General features: G+C 51.6%; 11 protein-coding genes across 11 annotated transcripts; 4 read left to right on the top strand and 7 right to left on the bottom strand.

Annotated features, from left to right (window-relative positions):
* Positions 1-222: 222 nt before the first annotated feature.
* On the bottom strand, positions 223-1,033 carry J4E83_001346 (uncharacterized protein; the record flags this gene model as incomplete). The annotated part of the gene is made up of 2 exons (XM_049328302.1): positions 223-464; positions 523-1,033. The coding sequence occupies 2 exons, from the start codon at positions 1,031-1,033 to the stop codon at positions 223-225; spliced, it is 753 nt and encodes a 250-aa protein (XP_049192820.1).
* Positions 1,034-3,367: 2,334 nt separating this feature from the next.
* On the bottom strand, positions 3,368-3,936 carry J4E83_001345 (uncharacterized protein; the record flags this gene model as incomplete). The annotated part of the gene is made up of 2 exons (XM_049328301.1): positions 3,368-3,635; positions 3,695-3,936. 2 exons carry the CDS (start codon positions 3,934-3,936, stop codon positions 3,368-3,370), a joined length of 510 nt encoding a protein of 169 aa, XP_049192819.1.
* A 267-nt stretch (positions 3,937-4,203) lies between these two features.
* J4E83_001344 (uncharacterized protein) lies at positions 4,204-7,241 on the bottom strand (the record flags this gene model as incomplete). Its single annotated transcript, XM_049328300.1, has 3 exons — positions 4,204-5,221; positions 5,267-5,879; positions 5,957-7,241. 3 exons carry the CDS (start codon positions 7,239-7,241, stop codon positions 4,204-4,206), a joined length of 2,916 nt encoding a protein of 971 aa, XP_049192818.1.
* A 342-nt stretch (positions 7,242-7,583) lies between these two features.
* Positions 7,584-8,406, top strand: KPR4 (Ribose-phosphate pyrophosphokinase; the record flags this gene model as incomplete). The annotated part of the gene is made up of 2 exons (XM_049328299.1): positions 7,584-7,803; positions 7,862-8,406. 2 exons carry the CDS (start codon positions 7,584-7,586, stop codon positions 8,404-8,406), a joined length of 765 nt encoding a protein of 254 aa, XP_049192817.1.
* Positions 8,407-8,496: 90 nt separating this feature from the next.
* Positions 8,497-10,575, bottom strand: J4E83_001342 (uncharacterized protein; the record flags this gene model as incomplete). The annotated part of the gene is made up of 2 exons (XM_049328298.1): positions 8,497-10,376; positions 10,428-10,575. The coding sequence occupies 2 exons, from the start codon at positions 10,573-10,575 to the stop codon at positions 8,497-8,499; spliced, it is 2,028 nt and encodes a 675-aa protein (XP_049192816.1).
* A 1,689-nt stretch (positions 10,576-12,264) lies between these two features.
* Positions 12,265-13,022, top strand: J4E83_001341 (uncharacterized protein; the record flags this gene model as incomplete). Its single annotated transcript, XM_049328297.1, has 3 exons — positions 12,265-12,367; positions 12,428-12,462; positions 12,510-13,022. 3 exons carry the CDS (start codon positions 12,265-12,267, stop codon positions 13,020-13,022), a joined length of 651 nt encoding a protein of 216 aa, XP_049192815.1.
* A 456-nt stretch (positions 13,023-13,478) lies between these two features.
* Positions 13,479-14,742, top strand: J4E83_001340 (uncharacterized protein; the record flags this gene model as incomplete). The annotated part of the gene is made up of 2 exons (XM_049328296.1): positions 13,479-13,932; positions 14,003-14,742. The coding sequence occupies 2 exons, from the start codon at positions 13,479-13,481 to the stop codon at positions 14,740-14,742; spliced, it is 1,194 nt and encodes a 397-aa protein (XP_049192814.1).
* A 527-nt stretch (positions 14,743-15,269) lies between these two features.
* Positions 15,270-15,961, top strand: J4E83_001339 (uncharacterized protein; the record flags this gene model as incomplete). The annotated part of the gene is made up of 2 exons (XM_049328295.1): positions 15,270-15,408; positions 15,477-15,961. 2 exons carry the CDS (start codon positions 15,270-15,272, stop codon positions 15,959-15,961), a joined length of 624 nt encoding a protein of 207 aa, XP_049192813.1.
* A 116-nt stretch (positions 15,962-16,077) lies between these two features.
* Positions 16,078-16,935, bottom strand: J4E83_001338 (uncharacterized protein; the record flags this gene model as incomplete). Its single annotated transcript, XM_049328294.1, has 1 exon — positions 16,078-16,935. One exon carries the CDS (start codon positions 16,933-16,935, stop codon positions 16,078-16,080), a length of 858 nt encoding a protein of 285 aa, XP_049192812.1.
* A 2,572-nt stretch (positions 16,936-19,507) lies between these two features.
* On the bottom strand, positions 19,508-21,277 carry J4E83_001337 (uncharacterized protein; the record flags this gene model as incomplete). Its single annotated transcript, XM_049328293.1, has 4 exons — positions 19,508-19,641; positions 19,697-19,832; positions 19,889-20,819; positions 20,871-21,277. 4 exons carry the CDS (start codon positions 21,275-21,277, stop codon positions 19,508-19,510), a joined length of 1,608 nt encoding a protein of 535 aa, XP_049192811.1.
* A 716-nt stretch (positions 21,278-21,993) lies between these two features.
* J4E83_001336 (uncharacterized protein) lies at positions 21,994-23,322 on the bottom strand (the record flags this gene model as incomplete). The annotated part of the gene is made up of 2 exons (XM_049328292.1): positions 21,994-22,119; positions 22,171-23,322. The coding sequence occupies 2 exons, from the start codon at positions 23,320-23,322 to the stop codon at positions 21,994-21,996; spliced, it is 1,278 nt and encodes a 425-aa protein (XP_049192810.1).
* Between the last annotated feature and the right edge of the window lie 940 nt (positions 23,323-24,262).

Here is a 24,262-nt window from a genome sequence, read left to right as displayed (position 1 = left end):
TTGTTTATTACTTCGGTACGAGATGTAGGGTTGCTTGCGGTAGTCGCTTCTCTTCTCCGGCGCTTGGATTTCATTACAATACTCCACCGGCTTCGTTCTTAGCATGGATCAGTGGACGGTTTCCCAAACTCTCTGTGAAGTAGTGTACTCGAAACCCAATGGAAAGAGCGTAATTTGAAGTCACAACTATCTACCTCGACTGGATGTTGCTGTTGTACAATCCTAGATCTTGCCGAACCTCTTCTCAAATCCAGCGACCAACTTCTCGAACTCCTCCATATCGTATTTCTGCGCTTCTTCCAACGGCTCGAAGCCGGATGTCTGGTCGAACATATCCCTTAATCTATCTCCAAATGTCTGCCCGTGCTGAATTATCTCTTTGGTCTTCTCCACCAACTCTCCCATGAGCTTCGCTTCGTTCCGGATCAACGCGCTCTTGAGCTTCTCTAGACTTCCAGGCTCTCCTGTGAGAACTAATTAGCTTCTTACACCCGAATTTGTATGCGTGGAACTATGACTTACTCTTCTCACAGACGTCCTTGTCTAGGACCTTCGCTAAGGTGTCGCAGACCAACTTAAAGGCCTTTAAGGAAACGTCGCCGCGGGCACCGTCCATGATACCGAACCACTTATCGTCCGCGACAAACAGATATGCGATGATAGTTTCCAATCCAGGGAGGACGATCTTCTTGGAACCTGAATAGAAGTGTGACAGTTCCTTGATCAGCTCGAACTGATCGCGGTCTTCTCTGGCTGCTACTATGTTCACGTCGTATCGGAACTCGACACGACACGGCCGTGTAATGTGTGCATACAGTGGCTTCTTCTTTCCTTCTGAGTTGATGTGGCCGACGAACATCTTGTAGTCGCTTCCGTTGCTGTTGACGACCTGGTCCTGAAATATGAATGCGGATGGAGCTGGAATTTTTGCGAAGCCGTCGGGCGACTTTTCCTTTCCGTAACTCTCCAGTTCTTTCAGGGTCAGCAAAGGCGCAGGCGCTTTCTTCTTCGCGGTCTTGGTCTTGGGAGGCATGTTGTTGATGAGTGTGTAGTGTTGGTATTGTGACGGAGACGATCAAGAGTAAAAAACCGTCGAGCGAGAGGTTGACTGCGTCAAAAGTTAGAGCGCAATTTTTTTAATTTCCGCAAGTGAAGGTGAAGGTGAGCTCGAGCTGTCTGCCGCTCTTGGCCAAGAGCATCCACTTACAGTCTTGTTCCTCTTCACCTCCATTGCTCTCGTTAGCTACTCTTTTCGCTCAGCCTTGTCGGTTCTTTTCTTTTCTTTCCACTCTTCTCGTTGCGCCTGTAGCGTTCGTCGTCTAGCTTTTACTCTGCTGAGCTTCGCTTTCGTGGTGTTGGTCATGTTTTCTCGTTCTCCAAGCTCGGCCTTGAGGGCTTGAACCTCGCGCTCCAGTGTAAGCTGTCATTCTGTTTCTCGGTTTCTAGAATATTCCTACAGCAGCTGGTCAGCGGCGTGGTTACACAAATGACTTCATCTCTAGCTGCAAGTACTCACGGCCTGGACCTTGAGTTTGCTGAAGCCTGCGTGAAGATGTTGGTTGCTTGTCGCAAAGCGAAGGCACATGTACTCACTCAGTGACGAATACTCAGGTGCTGTGTCAGATGTGTTTGTGAGCTGGACACGGGCGAGAATTTTCGATGAGGACTTTCACTTCGTGGATGCAACATTGGGAAGTCGATCAGCTCTTCTGCATGCTGGAGTGTATTGATACCCTTCTTGTATTGCTGCACCCTCTGACTGGATCTCAAGAGTTATTCGTCATGAGACCTCGTCGCGGATGGATTTCGATGTTGTGCGCAATTCCTGCAAGCCAGTCTGAAACTTCTGAGTATGTCCAGTTACATCAGTTCCAGTGTATGTTCCAGTTGACCCTTTGTAAGGAAGACAGAGTTGATGACGCAATCGATCAAAGCCAATCCACGCTTGCGTTGCGGGCCCATGGCGGGATTCATGTCGTGGAGATCTTGCGCGCTGCCCAACAAGTCAAAATGACTGTCGTAATAGGTTCGACAAGATTGAGCGTTCGGGATCAGCGAATGCAGTTGCAGTCTTTCGCTGGGGCAGTAGCGAATTGATGTATCAGTCGCACATGTCCAAACGGGCACACCGCCGCTCTTCCGCGAATGATGCCCAACGAGGTGCATTTGTCGTTTGACATGTGAATGTGCCTTCTCTCAGGCAGATCTTTCCAGTGGCTTCGTACAAAGTCAGTCTGGCAATGACTATGTTTTAGTCCACTAGACTGAATGTAATGTACTCACTGGAACGCCTTCGATGGTATTGCTTCCCGGATATCATCTGCAGAGGCAGGTAAAGCTGGAAGCTGAGTGCGCGCCATGCTAGGGTGATGCTGATTCAAGAGCCACTCCAAGCCTGATGATGTGCGCACTCGAACGATGGACACGAAGACAAGTGGTGACTCTAGCAGGCAGCTAAGCAAACAGATGTAATGATGACAATGTCAAATTTAAGAAGCAGTGGAGAAGTTTTCCACGTCTTGTCGCTTTGGATGCGTAAGCGGTGTGAGCAAGCGCTACGTTCGACAGCGACAAAGTAAAGGTAAAACCAGAGGTGCACATGAGTGTTGAAAAAACTAGGGTGAGAGCGAACAAACATTTATCTTATAATTATACGAGAAGTTGTAAGCGGTGTATAAATGGACAGCAATTCAAGCAATAATATAAGACAGAGCATTTAGACACCGGAGCCGGATAGACTTTGCGCTGGTCTCTTACCTGCTCGCATTATTTCTCCAGCGTCCCGTTTACTCTGACAAATAAAGCCCAAGGTGAAAGTAGATGACGAAAGCAAAAATAAAGCCTATGGTAAAGTTGCAAAAAAAAGAGCAAAATATAACAAACGCACTCATCCGCGACCAGCCAAGGGCAGATTCGAACCTCAAGCCATCGTCAAACAGTAGTATCGTGTTTTACCACTCAACCACGCTCTAGGCCGGAGATGTTATATGAAGTAACAAGGAATTAGATATAATGTATACTATTCTCCGATGATAATTACTGCAAGCGCAACAGTTTGAGCTGTGTGGTAATTTCTGATAAAGCGCTGTCACTGCTCGTGTGCGCGCAACCATAACAAGCGAGGTGATGTAATTGGAAGTGAAAGAGCAGTCCTGAATGAAATTATGTTAATGATGTCAGAATTATACACCTAGGGCTCTCAGGAAAAGAGTCGAAATAAGGAACAAGAAAGGATGAGTACGGTCATTGATCATAAGCTGGGATTATATACAAGTCGCGATGTACCCGTCTTCGCCCTAAATCACGCATCAGTATCCTCAGATAACAACCCGATACAACCTCACTCACCCCCAACACGTGTGTTGACTTACGCCTCATACACAACCTTGCTAACCTTGTACTCCACCACAACACCTGGCTTTCCCTCGCCTGTGACGAAATGGCCGGCAGCGACATACGTCCCATTCTGCAGGTCCTTGTACTTCTCGTTGCCCGTCTCGAACGTGAAGTTGACAAACGAGTCGCCGTAGTCCGTGGTCTTAGCATCCGAGGCACCAGAGAGCACCTTGCCGACACCAGGCGTGAGCTTCACGGTACCCTTGTAATACATTGCCAGAATCGTTCCATCGTGATTCCTATATTACAATGAGAATTCAATATCCTCTCGAACAGGCATGCGCATCTTTGCACTCACTTGACTTGACTCCTGACATCCAAGCGCATGTTTCCGCCATCGGCGTCGTTGTGAATGTAGTCGTAGCCGGTACCGTGCAGCTCTCCATCCAGCTTTGGCTCGAAGCCCGGTTCACTCTTCACTGTACCGGATACCATCGGGACGATGACCAACTGCGCGCCATGCTGGCCTCCGACTTGCATCGGCGCATCGATGTCGACGCGGACGGTGAAAGCGGGCTGGAGAGATGGGAAGCCTGACATTTTTTTGACGTTGCAGAAGGACTTTGGTGATGTTTTTGTAGATTCAATTGCTTGTATTGGATGCGATCCTTGGTATGTACGATGAGTTTGGGGTGCAGCTAAGCTATGTAGTTGAATGCGGAAGCTACCCCTCTGACCCCACTTTGAGGGGAGGAGCTTCCTTCTTTCCGCACCGGTGACGGCATCAAATGAGAGGCGTCCGCTCTGTGCACATGTAGCATTTGTATTCCGGGGTCACATGAACGGAACGATGCGCTATCCCGAAACTTAAAATCCACTGATCCTCCCCTTCTTTTTCTTCTTCTTGTCTAGCTTTCCTCCAAACTTGCCCCGCTCTACTTGACTTTGTGGCATCATGAAGCCACCAGTCTGGAATGGTACCTGGCTTTGACTTTGGCTCTGACTCGGTACCTGACTGCTGCTACCTATACCACCCAGCGTGGGCCCTGGAGAGCTTCTCGGATATGCGTTAAGTTGACTTGCAGTTTTGGCCCTCATGAGCTCGTTCTCGCGTTGTTGGCGCTTTTCCCTACGTTCCTTCTTCTTGCGTTCCTTCTCGCGTTGTTGCTGGCTCTCTTCATCTAGTTCTTCGGCCCGAAGAGTACGCTCCATACTGACCCAATTGTACACATGCGGATCCTTTCCTAATTCCCAATGCGCGAGACTTTGGGACACGGTCGGTGGAATGATAACCGGGTCCTTGGAAGTCTGAAGATACTTGCTAAGCCGACTGAGGGGGTCTGATGAAGCTGGTTCCATGGAAGGTATCTCGGGTGGGGACGATCCATACACAGAGGAAGGAGGCAAAGACGAAGGTGGTATAGATGAGTATGGCGGTGTCGGTAACGGCTGAAAGGCAGAATATCTTGAGGTGAAGTTGAAGGTAGCCTCCTTTGGTCTTGCAGGCAAGATGGGTAAGGCTACGGCACTGTCCTGACTCTGCCCACGCTGTATGCTAACAGTTGGCACTTGGATCCGATCGTCACGTATACACGTGCTTGAGAATAGCAACTCCGTAGCAATTCGCCGAGCCAGAATTTCTTGGCGTTGCCGAACGCGAATTGGCATATCGGGTGGCATAGACGCAACCCACGTCTGGAGTATACTATCGTATGCATCGGAAATGGTGAGGTCGCTGTCGTCGGTCAAACCAAGTACGCGCATAGCTGCGATACGCTGAACATCCACAGTATCTTGACCATTTGGCGAAGAGAACAGCTCTTGGAAATTGGACGAAGCTTCGTCAATGTCTGCAACATGGAACTGTGCGTGCGTAAACTCCATCCTGCAATTGTTAGTTCAGAACGCAAACAAGACCCAGTTCACTTACAGAGTACCCAATGGTAAAGGTGGCAAGTCTGCACCAGTCGCCAGCATTTCGTTCACCTGATCCATGACGGCCACCGCATCGATGGTACCCGAGACCTGCTCCGCCGCGCTCTTTGACTGAGATAGAATCTCGCCCAGAGAAGCATTGTCCCGAGTTTCCGGCACGGCAGCACCGTCCGAGGATCTGCGCAATTCTGGCTGCTGCCTGCCAATCTTGGAACTTGGTAACCCTCTGTCGATCAATCCATTAGGCACTATGAAATCGTCGTCTTTGTTGCGTGGTTTCGAGTTAAGGATAGGGTTTCTAGGGCGTTTGATCGTGCTTCGCGTGAAATCTACAACGGCATGGTCATTCTCGGTGGTATGTCCTGTCGAGGTGCTCCGACTCCAGACAACCAGCTCGCGCATACTTAAGTCGGAGAGCGTCACAAACAGTTGGAGGAAAACGCAGTCTTTCTCTGAGTATTCCCATTGCATGGGCTCGATGTACAAGTTGCTTATGTGCGCGGATCCACCGATGGGAAGGTCTAGCAGGGTCGGATCTGAACTGGTAACGAGGCCGGAAGAATCTGAGGTATTGCTGCGGAAGCTTTGTATTTGGACCAAGTTGTTGACTCGAGAGTGGAGCATAACACATGTTTCTGTCAGGCTGTCAGTGAGATTTTTGTCGAGCGATTGATCTGCAACTTACCATCGTCCGACAGCATCTGTACGCTTATGTGAAGTGTGAAATCCTCCACGCCCCGGTAGTGCCGCCAGGATGTGAGGACCTTAGCTCCAGCTTCACCAGCCCTCAGAAGCAGCTCACTTGGTGCAGTGACCGAAAGGAGGAATAAACGAGTAGAGGTCAAGACGAAAACCCGACTCCTATCACTTGGGTGTTGCTTGACATCCAAGATCCAGTCTGCCGATCGCTCACTGAAAAGCTCTGGGCAGGGAAGGTATGACGTTGTCCTGCCCTTGATGCTGACGATGCTCAAATGGCGCCTGTTGCATACCATCAACGTCGTTGTATCAGCTACCCAGAGCATCCTTGCCCAACCGTCTTCGCAAGCTGTGTTCCCGTCCTCTTCCAGTTCATCAATCTTTCCACGAAGCAGGCATGAAGCCGAGTACGTGCCAAGTATGGGCCGATGCTCGATGTCCCATATACTCCATGTCTGATTCAGGTCGACTAGTGCAAACTGCAACTGGAAGTCTGGATTGAATGTGACGTCGACATGAGCAAAGCCATCAGTATCGTTCTGACTTATGCTGAGTATAGGGTGGAGTTCGATCGAGGAGGCGGGTAAGCGGTAGAACGGTGAGACAGCGGAAGCGCGTGGTCGGCGGTGGTAGTCTGGGTGAAAGAGGACAGTACGGGTAGGCAGTCGCACAGCCAGAAAAGGTCTGCTGTCATCCGAATGCGAAAAGTGAACTTGCTGGATCGGTGCCGCTTCCTCATTCCAGAAGCCACTCTCCGTGTCTTTCAAGGTCCGCCCTTCTACCCATGACTTCGGGTCAGCTGTCCAACCGTGTCTTTCGTTGTCTAGGATTGACAACTGCAGTATGCTGCCAGATTCCCCTGTCGGCAATGCAGCTATTTGCCATGCCTCGTGTCTACCCTTCGGTGTAATCGAACTGAAGGAGAGTAGGTCGCCGACGAGCGGATCGTAGGTCGAAGCCGTGGATGATATGGCAGCAGATACTACAGCTAGATCGGGGAGGACTTCGGCTGCTGCAGAGAGCTGAGGGTGTTCTTCGATGCTGTTGCTGATCTCCTTCTGTACGCTGGTCCTACTCGCTAAGATTTCTGCAGAGAGAGAGAATGCCGGTGTCGCATGGCTGCTCGCAGGAGTCGCGTCCTTCGAAGTTCGTATGCGCTTGAATGGGCGTGCGGAATAAGGCCTGGCAAACGTCCACTCTCTGTTCTCCAAGTCGTAAGTCGCTGCACCGGGATGGCCGTAGTTCAGATCTTTGAGCGATCTATCAGCCATTGGGCTGTCGTAAAGGTTCTCGATCCGTAACGACGCTGGAGTATAAACTCATTCTTTGTACGCAGAAAACGAACGACCGTATGCGAGAGCGAAAATTGTGTCTGTCAAGGTTGAGCATGCGCCGGACGCGATGATGAAAGTAACCTTGGAACCTCGCCAAAAAGTTCCACTAGCGCCAAAAGTCGCGTCGGCACGTGCATGCGCCCCGCTATCGCTCCTGCCGCATTAGCGCGCATGTTTGTTTACGGAGCAACCATCTCATCCGCCCTCACCCCAACGTCGCATCGCACCCCACCACATATTCGGATACGCCACGAGAGACGTCTTAGTCGAACCGCAATTATGACGACCTTCGAGCCCTCCATGAGCACCACGATGCGCGCCTCCTCGCACGATGCGCCGTCCATGGCCGACCAACTACCCAGCATCAACTTCGGATTCGACGATCTGCGCAGTCGCATGAACCAGTTCACTACACGATTTGACGCTTTCATCGAGAATGGCCGCAGACGAGTACTGGAAGAGCGCAACCAGTTCCGCATGAATGTCGCAGAACTCCATGGTACGATGAGACACGATTCACCTGCATCTCGTCTGATCCATACTAACTATTGCGACAGAGGACCAACGCATGAAGAAGCGCGACATCGAGATCCTCGAACTCAAGACAGCCCAGCACAGTCAGACAATCTCCAAGGAGTCCCAAGAAACCTCCGAAATGCAGGAGGCCATCTCCGCCCTCACCCTTCAGCGCGACGAGCGCCTAGCCCACCGCGACAGCCTGCGCGCCCAAATCGCCGAAGTGCAAAAGACCATCTCCGCGCGCCGGGAAGCACAACTCAAACACCGCCGTTACCTCGATGGGCAAAGTCGGTATAACGAACCAGAACTCGACTTCTGGGAGAACTATTTGGGGTTGAGGATTGAGGGGCTGGGCAAAGACGACAGGTTGAAGTTCGTCTATACCAATGTCGATGAGAGGGAGTGGGACCGTGAGGCGTGGTTTGAACTGGATACCAGCGAGCGCGATTACAGGGTGCTGGAGACGCGGCCCAAGGTCGAACGCGAAGAGGTCGAGACGGTGGTGGACAGACTAAATGAAACGCGCGACTTAGCAAGCTTCCTGAAGGGCATGCGAGAGCTGTTCGTCGACGCATGCAAGTAATTGCGGGCAAGCAGCAGTCCTGTCATGATGTCCTTATGTAATTATGCCTTTAGTTTTGATAGATACCCGCAAGCTACTTTTCTTCTCGTCTCATCGACCGCCATTCTTGATCTTGTAGAACTCCGGTGCATACTCCGTCAACCAGTCCATCTCCACTGTACTTAGATCCCTTATGTAAATCTTGTCTCTCGTAGACTGAATTTCAGTGTATATAACCCAATCCGCCTTTCTCGTGAAGAACACAGAAGTCGGATGAGGCCACAGCGTGGTCTTCCCATCAACTGTCGTGAAAGTCCCATCTGCCTTCATCCTAGCAGCATGCGCGAAGAAGCCAGTCGTTAGACAGCGGCGGACGCGCTCGGCGAGTGGTGTGCCGCCCACCCTCAGCACGCCAGATGCTGCGAGAACATTCTCCTTGACGCCGAAACGATCCAAGTAAGCAGCCAGTTGTTTCCGGACGCTGACTGCCTTGACGAGCGACTTGTGGTTCAGACTGTTCGAATGACACCATGCCGTGTTACCCATTCCAGCTTTCACGAAAGCTTCGTAAACATTGTATAGTGTAAGGTGATCGCCTTCTGCTACGGCAAATTTCCGCCTCGCCGCATCAAGTTGCTTCTTTCCGCCGTCATGAGAAACGAAAGCATTGCCTTGCAGAGTCATCATTGCGGCTATTGTGAGCATTTCGCTCAAGCAGCCAAACTCCGGTTCGGCGGCCTTCAATAATGCGCGAGCAAGCATCGGTTCGAGCGGAACCTCCGCCATACGCGTCCCGAGGGGCTTCGTGAGGCGAGCATGAGCGTCCAACGCACCGAGAGAGTAGAGTAGATCTAGAGCGCGCGTTACTAGTGCTGATGGCGGCGGCGAGAGGTAATCGAACCGCACCACGTTTGTAATGCCCAAATTGAGAAGCTGCAGAATCACAGGTGCGAGATTCGAGCGGGCGAGTTCTGGGAACGTGGCTTCCTCCAAGCTTTCGTAAACGCTTTCAGGATACAGTCTGAAGCATTTGCCCGGCCTCGTCCGTCCAGCACGGCCCGCTCTTTGTGTGGCACTAGCTTTCGATACGGGCACGACAGCGAGATTTTCGATGCCTAGACTGGCGTTGTAGGCGCGAAGCTTGACATATCCTGAGTCCACCACAAAGACGATGCCGTCGATAGTCAAAGATGCCTCTGAGATGTTGGTGCTAAAGACGACGCGTCGCGTGTCTTGTGGCGGTTTTGTGAAGATGAGATTTTGGTCTTCTGTTGGCAAGCCAGCGTAGAGGGGCAAGGGCATGAGCCTTTGCTTGGATGAAGACATGTCGGCGATGCGGTCACCTAGCTTGTCGATTGCATCGTCTATTTCTTCACGTCCTGTTAAGAACACGAGAATGTCGCCTTCGCTCTCGTGCTCGTGGATCTTCATGACCGTGTCGATTGCTGCTTCCACGTAGTCGTTCGTTGGTTCCTGTAGGTACTGGATCTCAACCGGATATGTGCGCCCTTCGATACCAATGATGTACCCGAATTCTTCCTTGCTTTTGCCATGAACTTTCTCGCCATCGTCGGGGTTGAAGAAATCAAGAAAACGTTCCGCTTCTAGCGTAGCGCTACTCACAACGACGCGCAGGTCTTCTCGCTTCCTCAGCACCTTCTTCAGTAGGCTCAATAGTATGTCAGAAGACAAACTTCGTTCATGTGCTTCGTCGACCACAATGACTGAATAGCGTGAAAGGAGTGGATCGACGAGCATCTCGCGCAGTAACAGGCCATCTGTGACGAACTTTACCTGCGTAGCGGCGGACGTGACATCTTCAAATCTGATACTGTACCCGACTTGCTGACCAAGTGGCGTACCCAGTTCTTCTGCTACTCTTGCTGCTACGCTAGTACATGCTATCCGTCGGGGTTGGGTGATGGCTATTTGCTTGCCGCCATTGCACCAGCCGGCTTCTAGCAGAAATTTCGGTGTTTGGGTTGTCTTTCCTAAGGCCACATGTCAGTCATGCCCTTTTGTGAGAGATTCTAGAAGCTTACCGCTTCCTGTTTCACCAACGACAATAGTTACAGGGTATGTCTCTATCGTGTAGAGGAGTTGATCTTTGAGCTGCGCGATCGGTAGCAAAGCGGGCGGTTTGTAGAGACTTGGGATCAGGGCAGACTCAACATCTTCATCCTCCGCCATGATCTTGTGTTGGAAGTAGAATTAGATGGAAAAGGTAGAGTTGTGTCGAAGATGCTGAAAGCATCGAGTGGTGTCCGGCCTTCTTGGAGATGGCGCTAGCAGTATGCGCTAGCCATGTCGGGACTTTAGTGCCAGACGATGAGAACCTTGGAAGGAAAGCACGAAGAGGAGCACACTCATACCTTGCGTCGCACTCCGCGTCATCTATCCATCACGTATGACACCAGAGCGCCCCATATGAGTGTTTCGCCCTGAGCTTGTAAAGGAATATCACTATGCGCAAAGAAAGAACGCCCAGCAGTGCCAGCTAGCAAATTTGGTTTCCCATGATGACAATAAGCCTATGCTGCAGTTGTCAATTCACGCCTATTACCTGTCAGTAACTGTCACTACTAATCAGCTTTTGGCGGCTCAAGAGTCGCACTCAATGTAGTATAAGACGCACGCGGACGCTGTGTAGGTATAATAGAAACCATCACAGCCTCAGAGGCTACGCGTTATGCCGCTCATTTCAACTGCGCTTCCCATCAACTAGAATAGCAATACTCTAAAGCCGTAACATAGGTACTACGATATAGATGCGCACATCCTATTCTGAATGTCACAAGGTTCTACTGCTGATGCATACATTCATAAGTGAGCTTAATCATGCAGTGCTTTTGCACAATGCAACTAGAACTTCTGGGATTCCATCTTAACACGCTAATTAGGTAGTAAAATAACAATCTATAGCATAGTGTGAAGGAGTACTAGCCCAGGAAGTGTTCTCTTACTAGTGACGTTTGTAAACTTATGCGGTCAGAGACAAGAATGCCTAGGTAAGGTTAGGCTGAGTGTTTCAGCTACCCTGCTTCGATATCGGCCTGATAGAGAGTTATATCTTAGTGACCCACTTTCCTCAGCTTAGTCTACACTTCACTGTTCCACTACCTACGTGAACTTATGCCACTGGCTAAAGTTCGAGTGGTATACCTTGCGATAATCATCGTCCCCGAAGAGCTGACGAACTCACTTATAGCGTGACCTCTCAATCCCAGGTGCATCATCGAGGTACACCAGGCTCATGTACCAAACTCTCTGCGGCTGCTTACATTTGAACAGATGGCTTCCAATGACAAAGTTACTTTGCAAAACGTTGAAGACTACGCGAAAAAGTACTTTCCAGACGAGTTCGCGAAATTGCCTTCAGTCGAAGACTTGGTGTGGGTACCAGCATCACAGACTCGAACCACGAGACAGTCGCATATGAAAGTCGCCCTGGTAAAGCTTCACATCGGCGGCTATACGGCTAGCCAGGCAACATGGGCCCTCAAAGAGCTTGACGAGTCGCCCGGGGGGGTATACATACTCTCTGGAGCACAACGAAGACTATCGTCAATGTTACCGTACATCGAGAATCTCTGCCATCCATTCAAGGCCGCATATCGGCAAAGTGGATATTCATTTGATATGGCAGGGCCCGATTACGGCTTCGAGTTGAGAACTTTGATCGAGTACTACTTTTTGCTGAAGGGTGCGACAACACCCTTCAAGTATCCGTGGGCTTTAGGTAATTTTGAATGGGCGGTCAGATCGGTCGCGAATGGGGCAGCAATGAATAATATCCCCACCACCAAATTTAGCGCCGATGCAGAGACGCGGATGCGCTCTATTCAAGCTATGCTTCCATCTGCACCGCACGCATCAGCGATGTCACCGGCTGAAACTGGTATCCAAGACCGGGCTATTATTCCCATGGAAGATGTGACACGCACTGTCAAGGATCATGTCTCCGAAGAGATGGAAGGAACTGGTAAGTCATGCTCGATGTAATTGGATTGCTTCATTAGAAGTACTGGCTCACACAGAACAGGTACAACAAAACAAGAAGCACACCATACAGATAGGGTATGCTCAGCAACCTCGACCATTTAGGTGAATGAAGTTGATTATAGAACCAGATGAAAAAGCTCTTGAAAGACCAGAAGGATGCTCGAAGAAAGATTGAACAGGACATGGCGGCCACGTCAGCCCAGAAAGAGGCACACATGGCAAGGATCCAACTGCTCGAAAATGAGCTCTCTGAGGCACAGGCAGCGCGCAAAGCAACCGACGGAGCTATGGCAGCTCTGCATGAGCGACACGAACAGATGCAAAAGCTCCTAGATACCAGTCGAACTGAGAACGAAGAAGTCAGAAGGAAGCTGAAGACACTTGGTAACAGCAGCGTTAAATACGCCCGCTTATGGAAACTGAGGGCGCGAGCAGAACGAGACAGACGGTCAGAGGCGGAGGACAAGCTTAAGGAAGAATGTGCTCGCACAGAAGCCAGGATGCAGAAAGCGCGAGCATTCTACACAAACCAGAAAGAGTTGCTCGAGATACAGGTTGCAGAATGTGCGGAAGAAGAGAAGGAGTCAATTATGGAAGCATTCAAGGCAGAGTATGGAGAGCTTTTCCCAGAATGAGGACAGCGCGAGCATCTGCGAGTATCTTGAAGCGGCCGCAATGATGAGATACGGTAGGATTGCTGGGATACATTGCGGGTCCAGATGTTTGACTGCGCTGAGCTGAAGATTGCGGTCTTCTTTGGAGAACGTTTGGATCTTTTGAGGGACTGAGCCTTGATGCAACCGCCCGGGCGGCATGAGCATAATACTCAGAAACCATGGAGGCGAGACAATGTTACGGGGCGAAAGGATCAAGATGAATCAAGGCCCGGTAGCGAATAGCAGAGAAAAGATCGGCTCAGGCACTACAAGCTACCGCACTGGAAATAGCAAAAACATTGATTTCGATTCCCGTTTTGTATTGATTGAGCAGTCGCGACTGCTGGGTGATGACGTCTGACGCTAACTCACGCTTATCGATAGCCCCTCTAACATTTTCGACAGGGCGCGACTCACAGCCCAAGACATACGCAAATGGCATTTCGCAAGCGCAACATCGCGCTATCTCGCGCACCGGCAGGCGAAGACGCGTCAAATGCGCCATCGTCTCCCTCGATTGCACAACCTGCACCAACACCCCCCGGTGTCCGCCCCTCACCCATTGATGGCCGCCCCACCACGTCGACCGGCACACCCTCGCTTGATGGCATCTTAGCAGGACATGCTGGCCTAGCACTGGGGAACTCGATACTCATAGGCGAAAGTGGAACGACGGACTATGCTGGCGCATTACTGCGATTCTACGCGGCTGAGGGAGTGGTGCAAGGCCATAAAGTGCATGTAGTCGGCATGGGCGAAGTGTGGGGCAGGGAATTGCCGGGCATATCAGAAGACAAGTCGGACAAGAGGAAGGAAGGGAAGGAGCGCGCAGAGAAGATGAAGATCGCGTGGAGATATGAAGGTCTGGGGCAGTTTGAAAGTGCTAGAGGTGCGTTGTGTACATATACTCTCCGAATGCAAGACAATCTATCGAGCAGTTTTGACGAGGTTTTCAATAGGCTCTCCCCATGTGCAGAGGACAGCAGGCCAAGGCGATAGTGCGACAGAAGAACAGATGGTCTTCTGCCATACCTTCGATCTTGCCAAACGTCTCACGCTCCCTGTAGGGACAGCGATCAACTATGTGCCCATACCTCCACCGAGAGGCACTTCGTCACCCTTCCATCCGATACTGCAAAACTTACGGCAGCAGCTAGAGTCGACACCACCACACACGATTCATCGCGTTGTGATACCATCTCTCCTTTCGCCGGCATTATACTCCCCGTCGGCGGCCCACCCAACCGCCGTACTCCAATTCCTCCACGCTCTACGCGCGCTACTCCGACAGTATCAAACGCGCCTGACCGCCATTATTACAATCCCATTGACCCTGTATCCAAGATCCTCGGGGCTTGTCCGCTGGATGGAGATCCTCTCTGACGGTGTCGTTGAGCTGTCTCCATTCCCATACTCGCGTGCGCAAGCGCTTGCACAATCGGCAGGTGCGACGAAGGAAGAAGAACGACCGCAGGGTATGTTCGCCGTTCATAAACTACCGGTGTTTCATGAGAAGGGCGGCGGTGGTGGTGCAGGAGACTTGGGCGAGGACATGGCGTTTACGCTGAGTAGGCGGAAATTTGTGATCGCGAAGTACAGCCTGCCGCCGATGGAAGGCGATACCGAGGCACAGGAGGAGGCTGTGCGAGAGGCGGCTGGTGGTAGCAAGATGCCGAAGAAGCAGGACCTGGAGTTCTAGAAGGCTCCGGTCGGCGGTAGCGTGTAGATGAAGATACCCTGTACAGCACCGAGATGGGCAGTCAAGCCATGCTTCTCGTCGCGCGTGTCAAGTTCCTCATTCCGAGTCGCTGTCTTCTCCCATCATGTCTTCCATCTCAATTTGTTCCCAGCCGCCGGTGCCTGCTCCAGACCCAAAGCCTCGCGTGTAGTTTCGACCGAACGATGCGTTTCGAGGATTGAATGTGACGCCGGCGAATCTTGCGCGGAAGCCGTCGCCCATACACGAAGATGCGGCTAGAAATGCGAGGAAGAAGAGAAATGGGATGAAGAGCAACAGGCTCAGGAGAACCAGGACGTTCATGGCGGGCTTGTGGTGTGGGCGGTGCGGTGAAAGAGAGCTGCACGTGGAAACCTTAAGTTCGAGGCCCCTATGACATAGTGTCGGCGGTTGGCCCCATGGGGACCGAGCCCCTGGCCGCCGTCAACATTTGGGCTACGACTCAACTCAGCCTTCACATTCTCTCGAGTCTCACAATTCTACAAAAGATGGATCGCATGTTCAAACTACCACTTGGCGCGCTCCTGCTGCTTTCATGCGCCCTCAATGCCTCGGCGCACGGCGGCGCCGAACATGCGCAAGTCGAAGTCCCAGCGGACGCCGACTGGGCGACGCGACACATGGCTGGTACGAACTTCCCCAGATCCCCACAACATGAAACAAAGAAGAAGGTCCATTCACTGACAATGTCGCAGAGGAGCATCACATCGCGGGTTACGACGCAACCACCTTCTTCAACATGCACGACTACGACAGTACTGGTCTATGGACTACCGTCGACATCCGCCGAACCTACGGTCTCGAAGACCCCTCCAGCGCCTCCATCTCCGAAACCAAGAAGCAAATGGTCGTCCAGACTATTCTAGACATGTTCGATATCAACAAGGATGGTTCTATCACCTTGGCTGAGTTCCTGCAAAAGGATTCGGAGAACGTCAAGCTCCCGGACTTCGGCATGGGCCCAGGCCACCACGGTGACGACGAGTACGAATACGAGATCCATCATTGGGAGAAGTACCACAGTGGCGACGATGTGAAGGAGGAAGACTTGAACCACCCAGAGGACATTGCGCATTTCAAGATGCATGAGGAGAAGGAGGCGGCACAAGAGGAGTGGGAGAGGCTCGAGCTCAGAGGCGTCGTAGAGAAGAACATTCCCCAGAAATACAGGCGGAATTGAGAGGCCCAGAAAAGGTCTCTTGACAGGCGAACGACGCTAGGGTGGATATAATGAGTCTTGAATACGCGGAGATGATACCTATGCCAATGTACGGCTACCGAATTACAGAGCACTTTTCAGAGCCATTTCTCGAACCACGCAAGTACCTGCTTCTCCGAGTCCTCCAGCGCCCTCCTCTCCTGCGGATCGTCGGGGTTGCCTCTGACCGCGAACCCATGCCTGCCAGGCGTATACGCCTTGTGTTCGATCTCAGGGAACTCCTTTCGCGCCTTCTGTGCCTTCGCATGACATTCTTCCACCTTGCTCTTCGTCTCAAAGCTCACAGCGATATCCTCCACGCCCCACGCAAAGCTCGTCGGGACAACGAGACCCTCGACGTCCTCGGGGACGACCAGGTGGCTTGGATGTAGCGCCACGATCGCATCGACAAGCGGCTTCTTCACACCTTCGATCTCAATCATGTTGCTCTCCAACCCCGTACGAGCAGCATACTTTCCGCCCCAGCAGAACCCAACCATACCGATCTTCCTCTCCCTCGGCGTCGCGCGCCTCAACTCCCGCATAAAGTCAAGACAGATCTTATCCGACTCAGCCTTCCCGTGCCTCCGCTGCCACATCAGGAACGTCGGCAAACTCGCCAAGATACCCGTATACTTCGCAAACGTACTCTGTGCCGCCGCGTCTACTGGAAGCAGCGCATCAGCGACTTTGAGTCCGACGGGGTCGCCCTTGAAGAAGTCTGGAAGTAAGACTAGGTACTCTCCTGAGGCGGCGTAGGCGTCAGCGATGATCTTGTTGTTGGGAAGACCCAGGCCGAAGATATCGGAGTATATGCAGATTGTTGCGCGTGGTGTGGTCCGGTTTCCGACTGTGTAGACGGAGAGGCCGTGGAGTGTTTCGATGGTGCCTTTGGGTGTTCCCGCGTGGATTGAGCCCTTGATGCACTCTGTTGAGCAGGAGGTTCCTGATGTCATGATGATTGTACTGGTACGGAGACTGATGCTCGAGTGGTAATATTGATCGGATACGGTTTGATAGAGAAGAACTTTGTCAAGAAGTGTTGTAAAAAGTATGGACTGCTGTCGTTGATCACAGCTCTACCTCCTACCTTTATACACCCTCTGTCCACGGTACACCTTCATCTAAACGGTCTCACCGTCAGAACAAGCATCGTACCAAGCGCTGATAGCGCGACTATTACCCTTTACGTCTGCATGACTCTGTAGCCACCAACTGGATCATAGTCCATTCTCGCCAATCGTAGATCTCATGAATGGTGGAATAAGTGAGCAGGCTGTTACGCCCGGCCGATAAGGGTCATCACACGCTAAGCCTCTTGCGGCTTTTTGAGCGAGAGCGTCAGCATTGAGAACGCGCGCGGGGAAATTGGTGCGTCTTCTACATGGCGTATGTTGAACAGTACTTTCACACTCTCAGCTGTGTCTCCTGCGCGTTTTCCGTCGACCCAGTTTGCGGTCCCTTCTCACGCGCCTCTTCTCGTACCTCCCGCTTCTAGCGCTTCCAAGGTGAATGTTGTATTGTCACCTACCTGCGATGTTCGATCTTGCATCAATGAAGAAGCTTCTTGATCAAAGGAAGCTGCGATACAGGGAATACATGGTCGGGAGGACTTCAGTATTCTTCGCTGAATCTAACGTCATGCACCACTCTCGCCCTGATGCCTGGCGGTACCGGCATGCAACCACCCCATCGGTCTGTCGAGACACGATTGCTACATTAAGCGTGAGATGTATGAGAATTGCGCTTCCGACCTATTGCATAAGCGAAAGACTGACTGGAGTGGGCATCTGCTGGAATCCTGGGTCGGTACGGCAGAGCCTTGGAAACGTTCACGGGTCTGCAGGGTCCACATCACGTGCTTACCGTCTGCCTAGGAACCGCCATACAATAAAGCCCAGATTTTCCCGCGGATAGTCGGCAAATTCTTCAACGCTCTTCTCTCTCTACAAAGCCTCAGATATACCTCGTCTCACAGTACCTAGGTAGCCAGCATGGTCGACAACGAGGGTTCTGCCTCCATGAACGGACCCAAGAATGCTGACCAGCTAGAGCAAACTATCGGAGGATGGAGAGCTTCCGCTCTGCGCACAATCGACAAAAGAGTTGCTTTCTACGACCCCAAGCCCACAAACCAGAACGCGTCGCCCGACACGTCGTCAGTCTCACGACACGCAGGTCATGGCGGATCTCACCGCGCCCTAAACGTCATCGAATTGCTCGAGCAAATTCTTTCCTACGCCTCCCCAAGGACTCACTATGCAGCATGGAATGTGTCAAGACGTTGGAGAGAGGTCGTTGTTCACATGTTAGATACACAATACCATGCTCCGTACCCCTGCGCAGCTGTCGAACACGGTGACACGATTCCGCCGAACATGAAGCGGCTTTCTCCATCTGAAGACGAAGTCGCACAACTTCAGGAGCATTTCTATACCAACTCTATACTCAATGGTAAACTTCGCCTCGGTTGGACTGAGCCGTTCGTCACGGCGCGATTCACGCAAGCGGATACACTCCCACATTCAATGCTCACTGCTCTTCATACCAGCATTCACCGAGACTTCAAATCGCACGAATTGAGAAGCTTTTATTCTCTGTCAGATGGTCATCGATGGATGGATCTGTCCCAATTTGAAGTGAATCCATACTTCGTCGATTTATTCGGGGATTGCTTCCAACCATTCCAGGGCAACTACACCATTACGGTAAAGCCTCACATACAAGACTATCTCAGAAGCCTAGCATCAAGCACAAGTCCATCCCGGGAGCAGCTTATCCACAGCATGTTTGTTACCCAACCACCGTGCAAGGTTTTGCGAATTTACGCGACAACGAAGTCTGGCGAAGGACTGCAAGTGGTGGGTAGCGTAAACCGAACGGACGGAGTTCGCATTGGAGACCTTCTGCCTCAACTACAACAGCACCTATCTACAGCGACTGAGCTGTGGCGCACACGCTCTCTATCCCTGCGGAAAGAAATTGTGAGAAATGAATCTCGTTGGGATTTGCACCATGCTTGGACCTGTCCCGGCTTTCCGAAGCTCTTTATCTTCCTTGAGGCTGCGGAACAACCTCACCCGTCATTCGCACAATATCTCTGCACTTTCGATCAGCGACACACAGAGATGCACACGAGGGAGTGGCATGAGGACGTTTCGAAGTCGAAGAAATTGTGGAAGGACATATGGTTCTCGAAGACCTAAGCTGAGATCGACGCAGCGATGCCATTTTTGGCGAATGACTAAAAAACTCACGTAATTCGTGAGACTATCCTTGCTGGGAGTGGCAATGAGTCTTTTGGCAAAGCTGCGAGATGTTGGACGAGACCAAAGCTGGCCTACATGCATCGAAGAGGGAACATCTTAGACTCGTTCTCTTTTACCTATACATCGGAAGTGCTCACATTTTCAGCTCTGGAAGCTCATCACACGAGACATGTTCGTTCTCAGATAGTCATCTCGACGGTGTGCAGAGCATGACTCATTTGTATTACCCGGCCCTCTTGGCACTAGCTTACAGACAGCCTCATCGTACTAGGCTATTGATGTATGCAACTCCCTCAGCTCTATCGTCGTCATCCTCGATATAGCTTTGGTCTTTTCGGAAGACAAAATTGGTGGCATTGGTTGCATAGCTCGGCCATTCAGGAGCTTGGGATACTGCAACGCGAGTTAGTATACTATTACCCACACAATAAAAGACATTCAAACTTACCTCCATGGCCATTAGGATTAAGATCGTAGGCGAACGAAGTCCACATGCGCATGACAAGCTTTGACAATGCAACATTTTCGGAGCTGTTGCCCAATGGGGTAAGCTGCTGTTCTGGGTTTCCAAAGACGAAGGGTATCTGTCCTAAAGTCAGTCCTTGCTTCTTTGACAACTCAATGGTGGTGCGGTACTGACCTCAGAGAAGTGATTGACGCCGATCGTTTCCGGTGTGTTGTTGAACTTGGGCGCATCCCATCGATACGAGTAGACCTGATCGACATGGTCACTCATGCTCTGCGCGAGCAATCTCCGAGGAGCATACATTGTCAGATCAGTTGCGATACTTTGGTAACGTTTGTATTGTAACCCAAACTGCGGCCATGTGCGATTTCCCCATCCGTACGGCTCGCCGAGTGTAGGGTCGTTCGGGTACAGCTCAAGAAGTTTCTCCGCGACAGTCTCGTTGACGTTCCAGCGTTTGGAGTGTACGAGTTGATTGATAGCGTCGGGGTCGCTGTTCACCCCGTTCACACCAAAGCCTTCGTCGGTGTTGGTGCCGAGAATAAGCGGAATTTTCGCAAACTTGCCTTCCCGCAACGATTGTTGGCCGTACCGAGGTATCAGGCTACCATCTATGACGTGGAACCATTCGAGACCTTGGTAGCCATATGGTGCGATGGTCTCGTAGGGTACGTCACGAAGACACTGGAGCGTGTCTTCGGCATCTGAGCAGCCGACCGACTCGGTCAGATTGTCGTACATGTGCTGATACCAGTCGGTGCCGTTGAGTGGTGCACCGACAGCATTGCCGCTTTCTAGGATAGCCGCGCGAAACAGGCCCTCGTTGTCGCCGTTGTATGCAGCGATGTGGTCACCAACGGAGTATGCGCCTGCCGATTCACCCCAGATTGTGACTTTTTCGGGGTCACCCCCAAAGGCGGAGATATGCTTGTTGACCCACTGCATCGCAAGTCGCTGGTCGCGAAGTCCTAGATTTTGTGCGCCAGCAGCCTCAACTTCTTCACTGTACAGGAAGCCAAATGCTGCCATGCGGTAATTGATCGAGATGCCAATGACGGGCTTGTTGTTGAGTACTGATTGCTGAACAATGTAGCTCATGTTGTATCTGGCGTTGATGAGTATTTCATCCCGAATGCAGTCACTTCAGAGAGCTTACCTTGGATCACTAGTAGCACCCTGCTGCCATCCGCCTCCGTAGATCCATAGCAATATCGGGAGATGTGTCTCATTTGTCCTTGGTTTGACGATGTTTAGTTGTAGACAGTCCTCTCCCAGTTTTGTCCAATTTGCGGCAACCAGGGTGTTTGTGTCTCCACCATATCCTGTGCAGTCAACACCGTACTGCGTGGCATTGTGGTATGTTGTAGGTGAATCCGGTGCTAATTGAGCGGGAGCGAATCTCACCGGCTTTGGAGCATACTTGACACCTAGGAATAGGTCTTGGTCGAATCCCTGCAGGAAACGTCCTTGGTATATGCCAGCCTGCGAATGAACGATTGGTGATGATGCGAGAACGGGAGTGGCGAAACACACGGCGGCCAACCAGGATTTTCGAAGCTTCATGGCGGGAGGATCTGGGGAATTGCGCCATGCTTGCAACGCATATGCATTCGCTCATATACAACAGCTGCCATCTGAAGCCTCTCCATGAGGCTGTACGGAAGCGTCGTTCCTGAAGATCCACCAATGAGAAATATGAATACATCGCCGTCTACATAGCCGGTAGTCATTTGCCGAACAGAATCATTCTAGGGTTGTTTGCAATCTTGGCATTGTAATGGTTGCTTGGGCGCCCGGGCGAAGCGCATGGGAACAGTCGTGATGAAGGTGTCAGCCTATCGGACTGCATAAGTCAGGTATGCAGTGTCTCATGCGATGACATACAACTGCGAAGCCGGTCAGCACAGTCAAGACAATGATGATGTGTCAAATTAGCCGGCGAGTTGATGCATCTCGGTTGATGCAAATTAGTGGCTAGTCCGGGGTAGACATTCGCTCCACATTACCCCGCAAGCATCACGATATGCCGTGCATAAGGCACCGTGCGCAGGTCATTCAACCGGAAACTTGGTCGAAGTCCGGACAGGTTGGACAGAATATCACAAACCCCAAGACCCGTGTCCGGAATAATTGACTTTCCGCCCTATTCCAAGAGACTGGTTGGACAGCAAAGAGGTCGTTAACGAACACATGGAAAGAAGCCTTAGGATCAATTTAAGCCGACGCCAAAGAAAGCCCTGCGACTCTTCACGTGACTCACATCCGTCACGCAGAGGCCCTCATAAGCCATGCTCTCTCTCAGTAATGTGGCACCACATTTGGTCTTGCAGGAAGACGCCGAAGTAATTCTTAGATCTCCACGGTTTCTCTGGGCTTGCAAGAGACCAATCGAAGTGTCGTAGGAACTAGACGCAAGTCAGCATGGGGACTCGGCACGAAAGTTTGGAACAACGTACCTCGAAGATGACCTTCCTCATCTCCAACCATGCTATAGGCTTCCCAAGACACTGGTACTTGCCATACCCGAAGATCATGTCTGTAGTACGGCGCATAGCGTTCAAGCGCTCAAGCTGGATGTCGTTGTGCTCATCGAGTAGCCAACGTTCCGGTCTGAAGCAGTCGACATCTTCACCAAATATCTCTTTGTTTCGATTAAGGCCCATTACGTTATACCCAATGTTGGTACCGCCAGGAAGGAAATACGCTTTACCGTTGATTGTAACATTGTCGCCTTCGACGGGTACCTTCTTCGGAGCGATATCAGTGACAGGTGGGTGAATTCGAAGCCCTTCACGCATTACGGCTTGTAGGTATGGCAGGCTCTTCATCGTCTCGTCAGACACGATACCGGACGATGTAGCAGCATGACCTGAAGTAACTGCATCATCAATCTCGGCTTGCAGCCTTTTGTACGCCCTATGGCTGGTCATCAGGTAGAGCATCGTTCCACGTATAGCAGTCGCAGTCGTGTCAGACCCTGCTAGAATGGTGAGCATCGACTCAGTCACGATATCGTCGCGTGTCAATCCGTGGCGTATGAACGACGAGAGCATGTCCGAGCGACTATTGGTGGGCTTCTCCAGACGCGAATCGATGAGTTCCCGAGCTACCGTTCTCATCTTTCCATAACCACTCTTGTCCTTGTCTGAGGGCCCGAGCATGCGCGCGATGGGTGGCCAGTGGAGGTAAGGAGTCAGTCCAAGGGCCCCGGTGAAGACCATAATTGCCAACCCGACTCGACCAGCGCTTATATAATCGTCGAGGTCAGCATCGGCTTTGATGTCCCCAAACGCTTTACCGAAGCCGATTTTGCTGATCACGTCGAGAGTAAGATACTGAATCTTACTGGCGAGATCCACCGGCTCGTGCCGCGTAGCAGTCGAAAGATACTTTGATCTGATCAGGTCCAGAAGCTGGTGTATGTGTTCGTCCATGTCAGATTCCAGGGACCAATTCTCTTTGCCTGAGTACCCAGACGCCATCTGTTGGCGCCGCTTCGTGTGCTGAGCCTCGTCGAGTTGGCTAAAAACATGGTCCTTGCCAACCTCCATCCGCACGGCACTGTTGTACCATGCTGTGCGAGTGTATGGCGAGCGCACTGCGTTCATATGGGCCAGCAGATCTGGCGACGATGTTAAAAGGTCGTTGGGACCAATGCGAGCGAGGGGTCCTGTAGTTCGGCGCTGTCAGCAAGGGGCAAGCGGGCCGCACAGGGGCGAGACGGCGCCTCTCCCGCGCAGCGACCTTGGGACTTCCACCTATCTACTCACCATATTCATCGCCAACGGCTTTGTACCAGAGATGCGAATGTCGACTCAGTATCGCGCGCATATGCAGCAGTTCACACCATCCCGAGCTGATCGGACCAGGGAAGGCTCGAAGGCGCCGGTAGCGAACGAAGGTCGCCACAGCATAGGCCACAAGAATGACCGCTACAAGTAGCCATTTCGCCGCGTAGAGCTGCGCAAACAAAGACATGATGAATATGCGATATGCTCACTCAAGAAAACGGACATGAGTCAGGCTACTAATGAACCTTCCTGTCCGAGCGGGGTCGCTCGCTCCTGCACGCATCTCACCACAACCGCATGCTGCGATGCACAGCAACGCTTACGAAGTCTGACTTACTACGGAAATGAGGACCAATGAGCACCTCATACCGATCACGAGCGGTCCACACGACCGGCAGATGCCAACGCGCACTATCGAGTGCCAATGACACGAGCGTTCGGGTGGCACAGCAGCATAGCAACGCGATAGCAGCGACATAAGAGAAGACGCTCGCTAGACGATCGGAGTGATACCTTTCGAACGGACAGCCATGATTCCACGAATTCTATCAGTTGGATTAGCCGTCACTTGCGCTAATGCGCTCCCACGCGCTGCTTTCAAACGCCACATCTCAGAGCTTCGGCCTACCTATGATGTCGTAATTTGTGGTGGAGGAACTGCTGGTCTTACAGTAGCTGATCGACTTACTGAGGCCTTCCCAGAGAGCAAGTTCTCACATCCGTCTACAAAGTACTTTTGACTGACCTCCATCGCAGA

This window comes from Alternaria metachromatica, assembly GCF_023757995.1.
Source record: "Alternaria metachromatica strain BMP 0045 chromosome Unknown scaffold_2, whole genome shotgun sequence".
NCBI lineage: Eukaryota > Fungi > Ascomycota > Dothideomycetes > Pleosporales > Pleosporaceae > Alternaria > Alternaria metachromatica.
The sequence above is the reverse complement of the archived record's forward strand: the minus strand, read 5'-3'. Positions and strand labels throughout refer to the sequence as shown.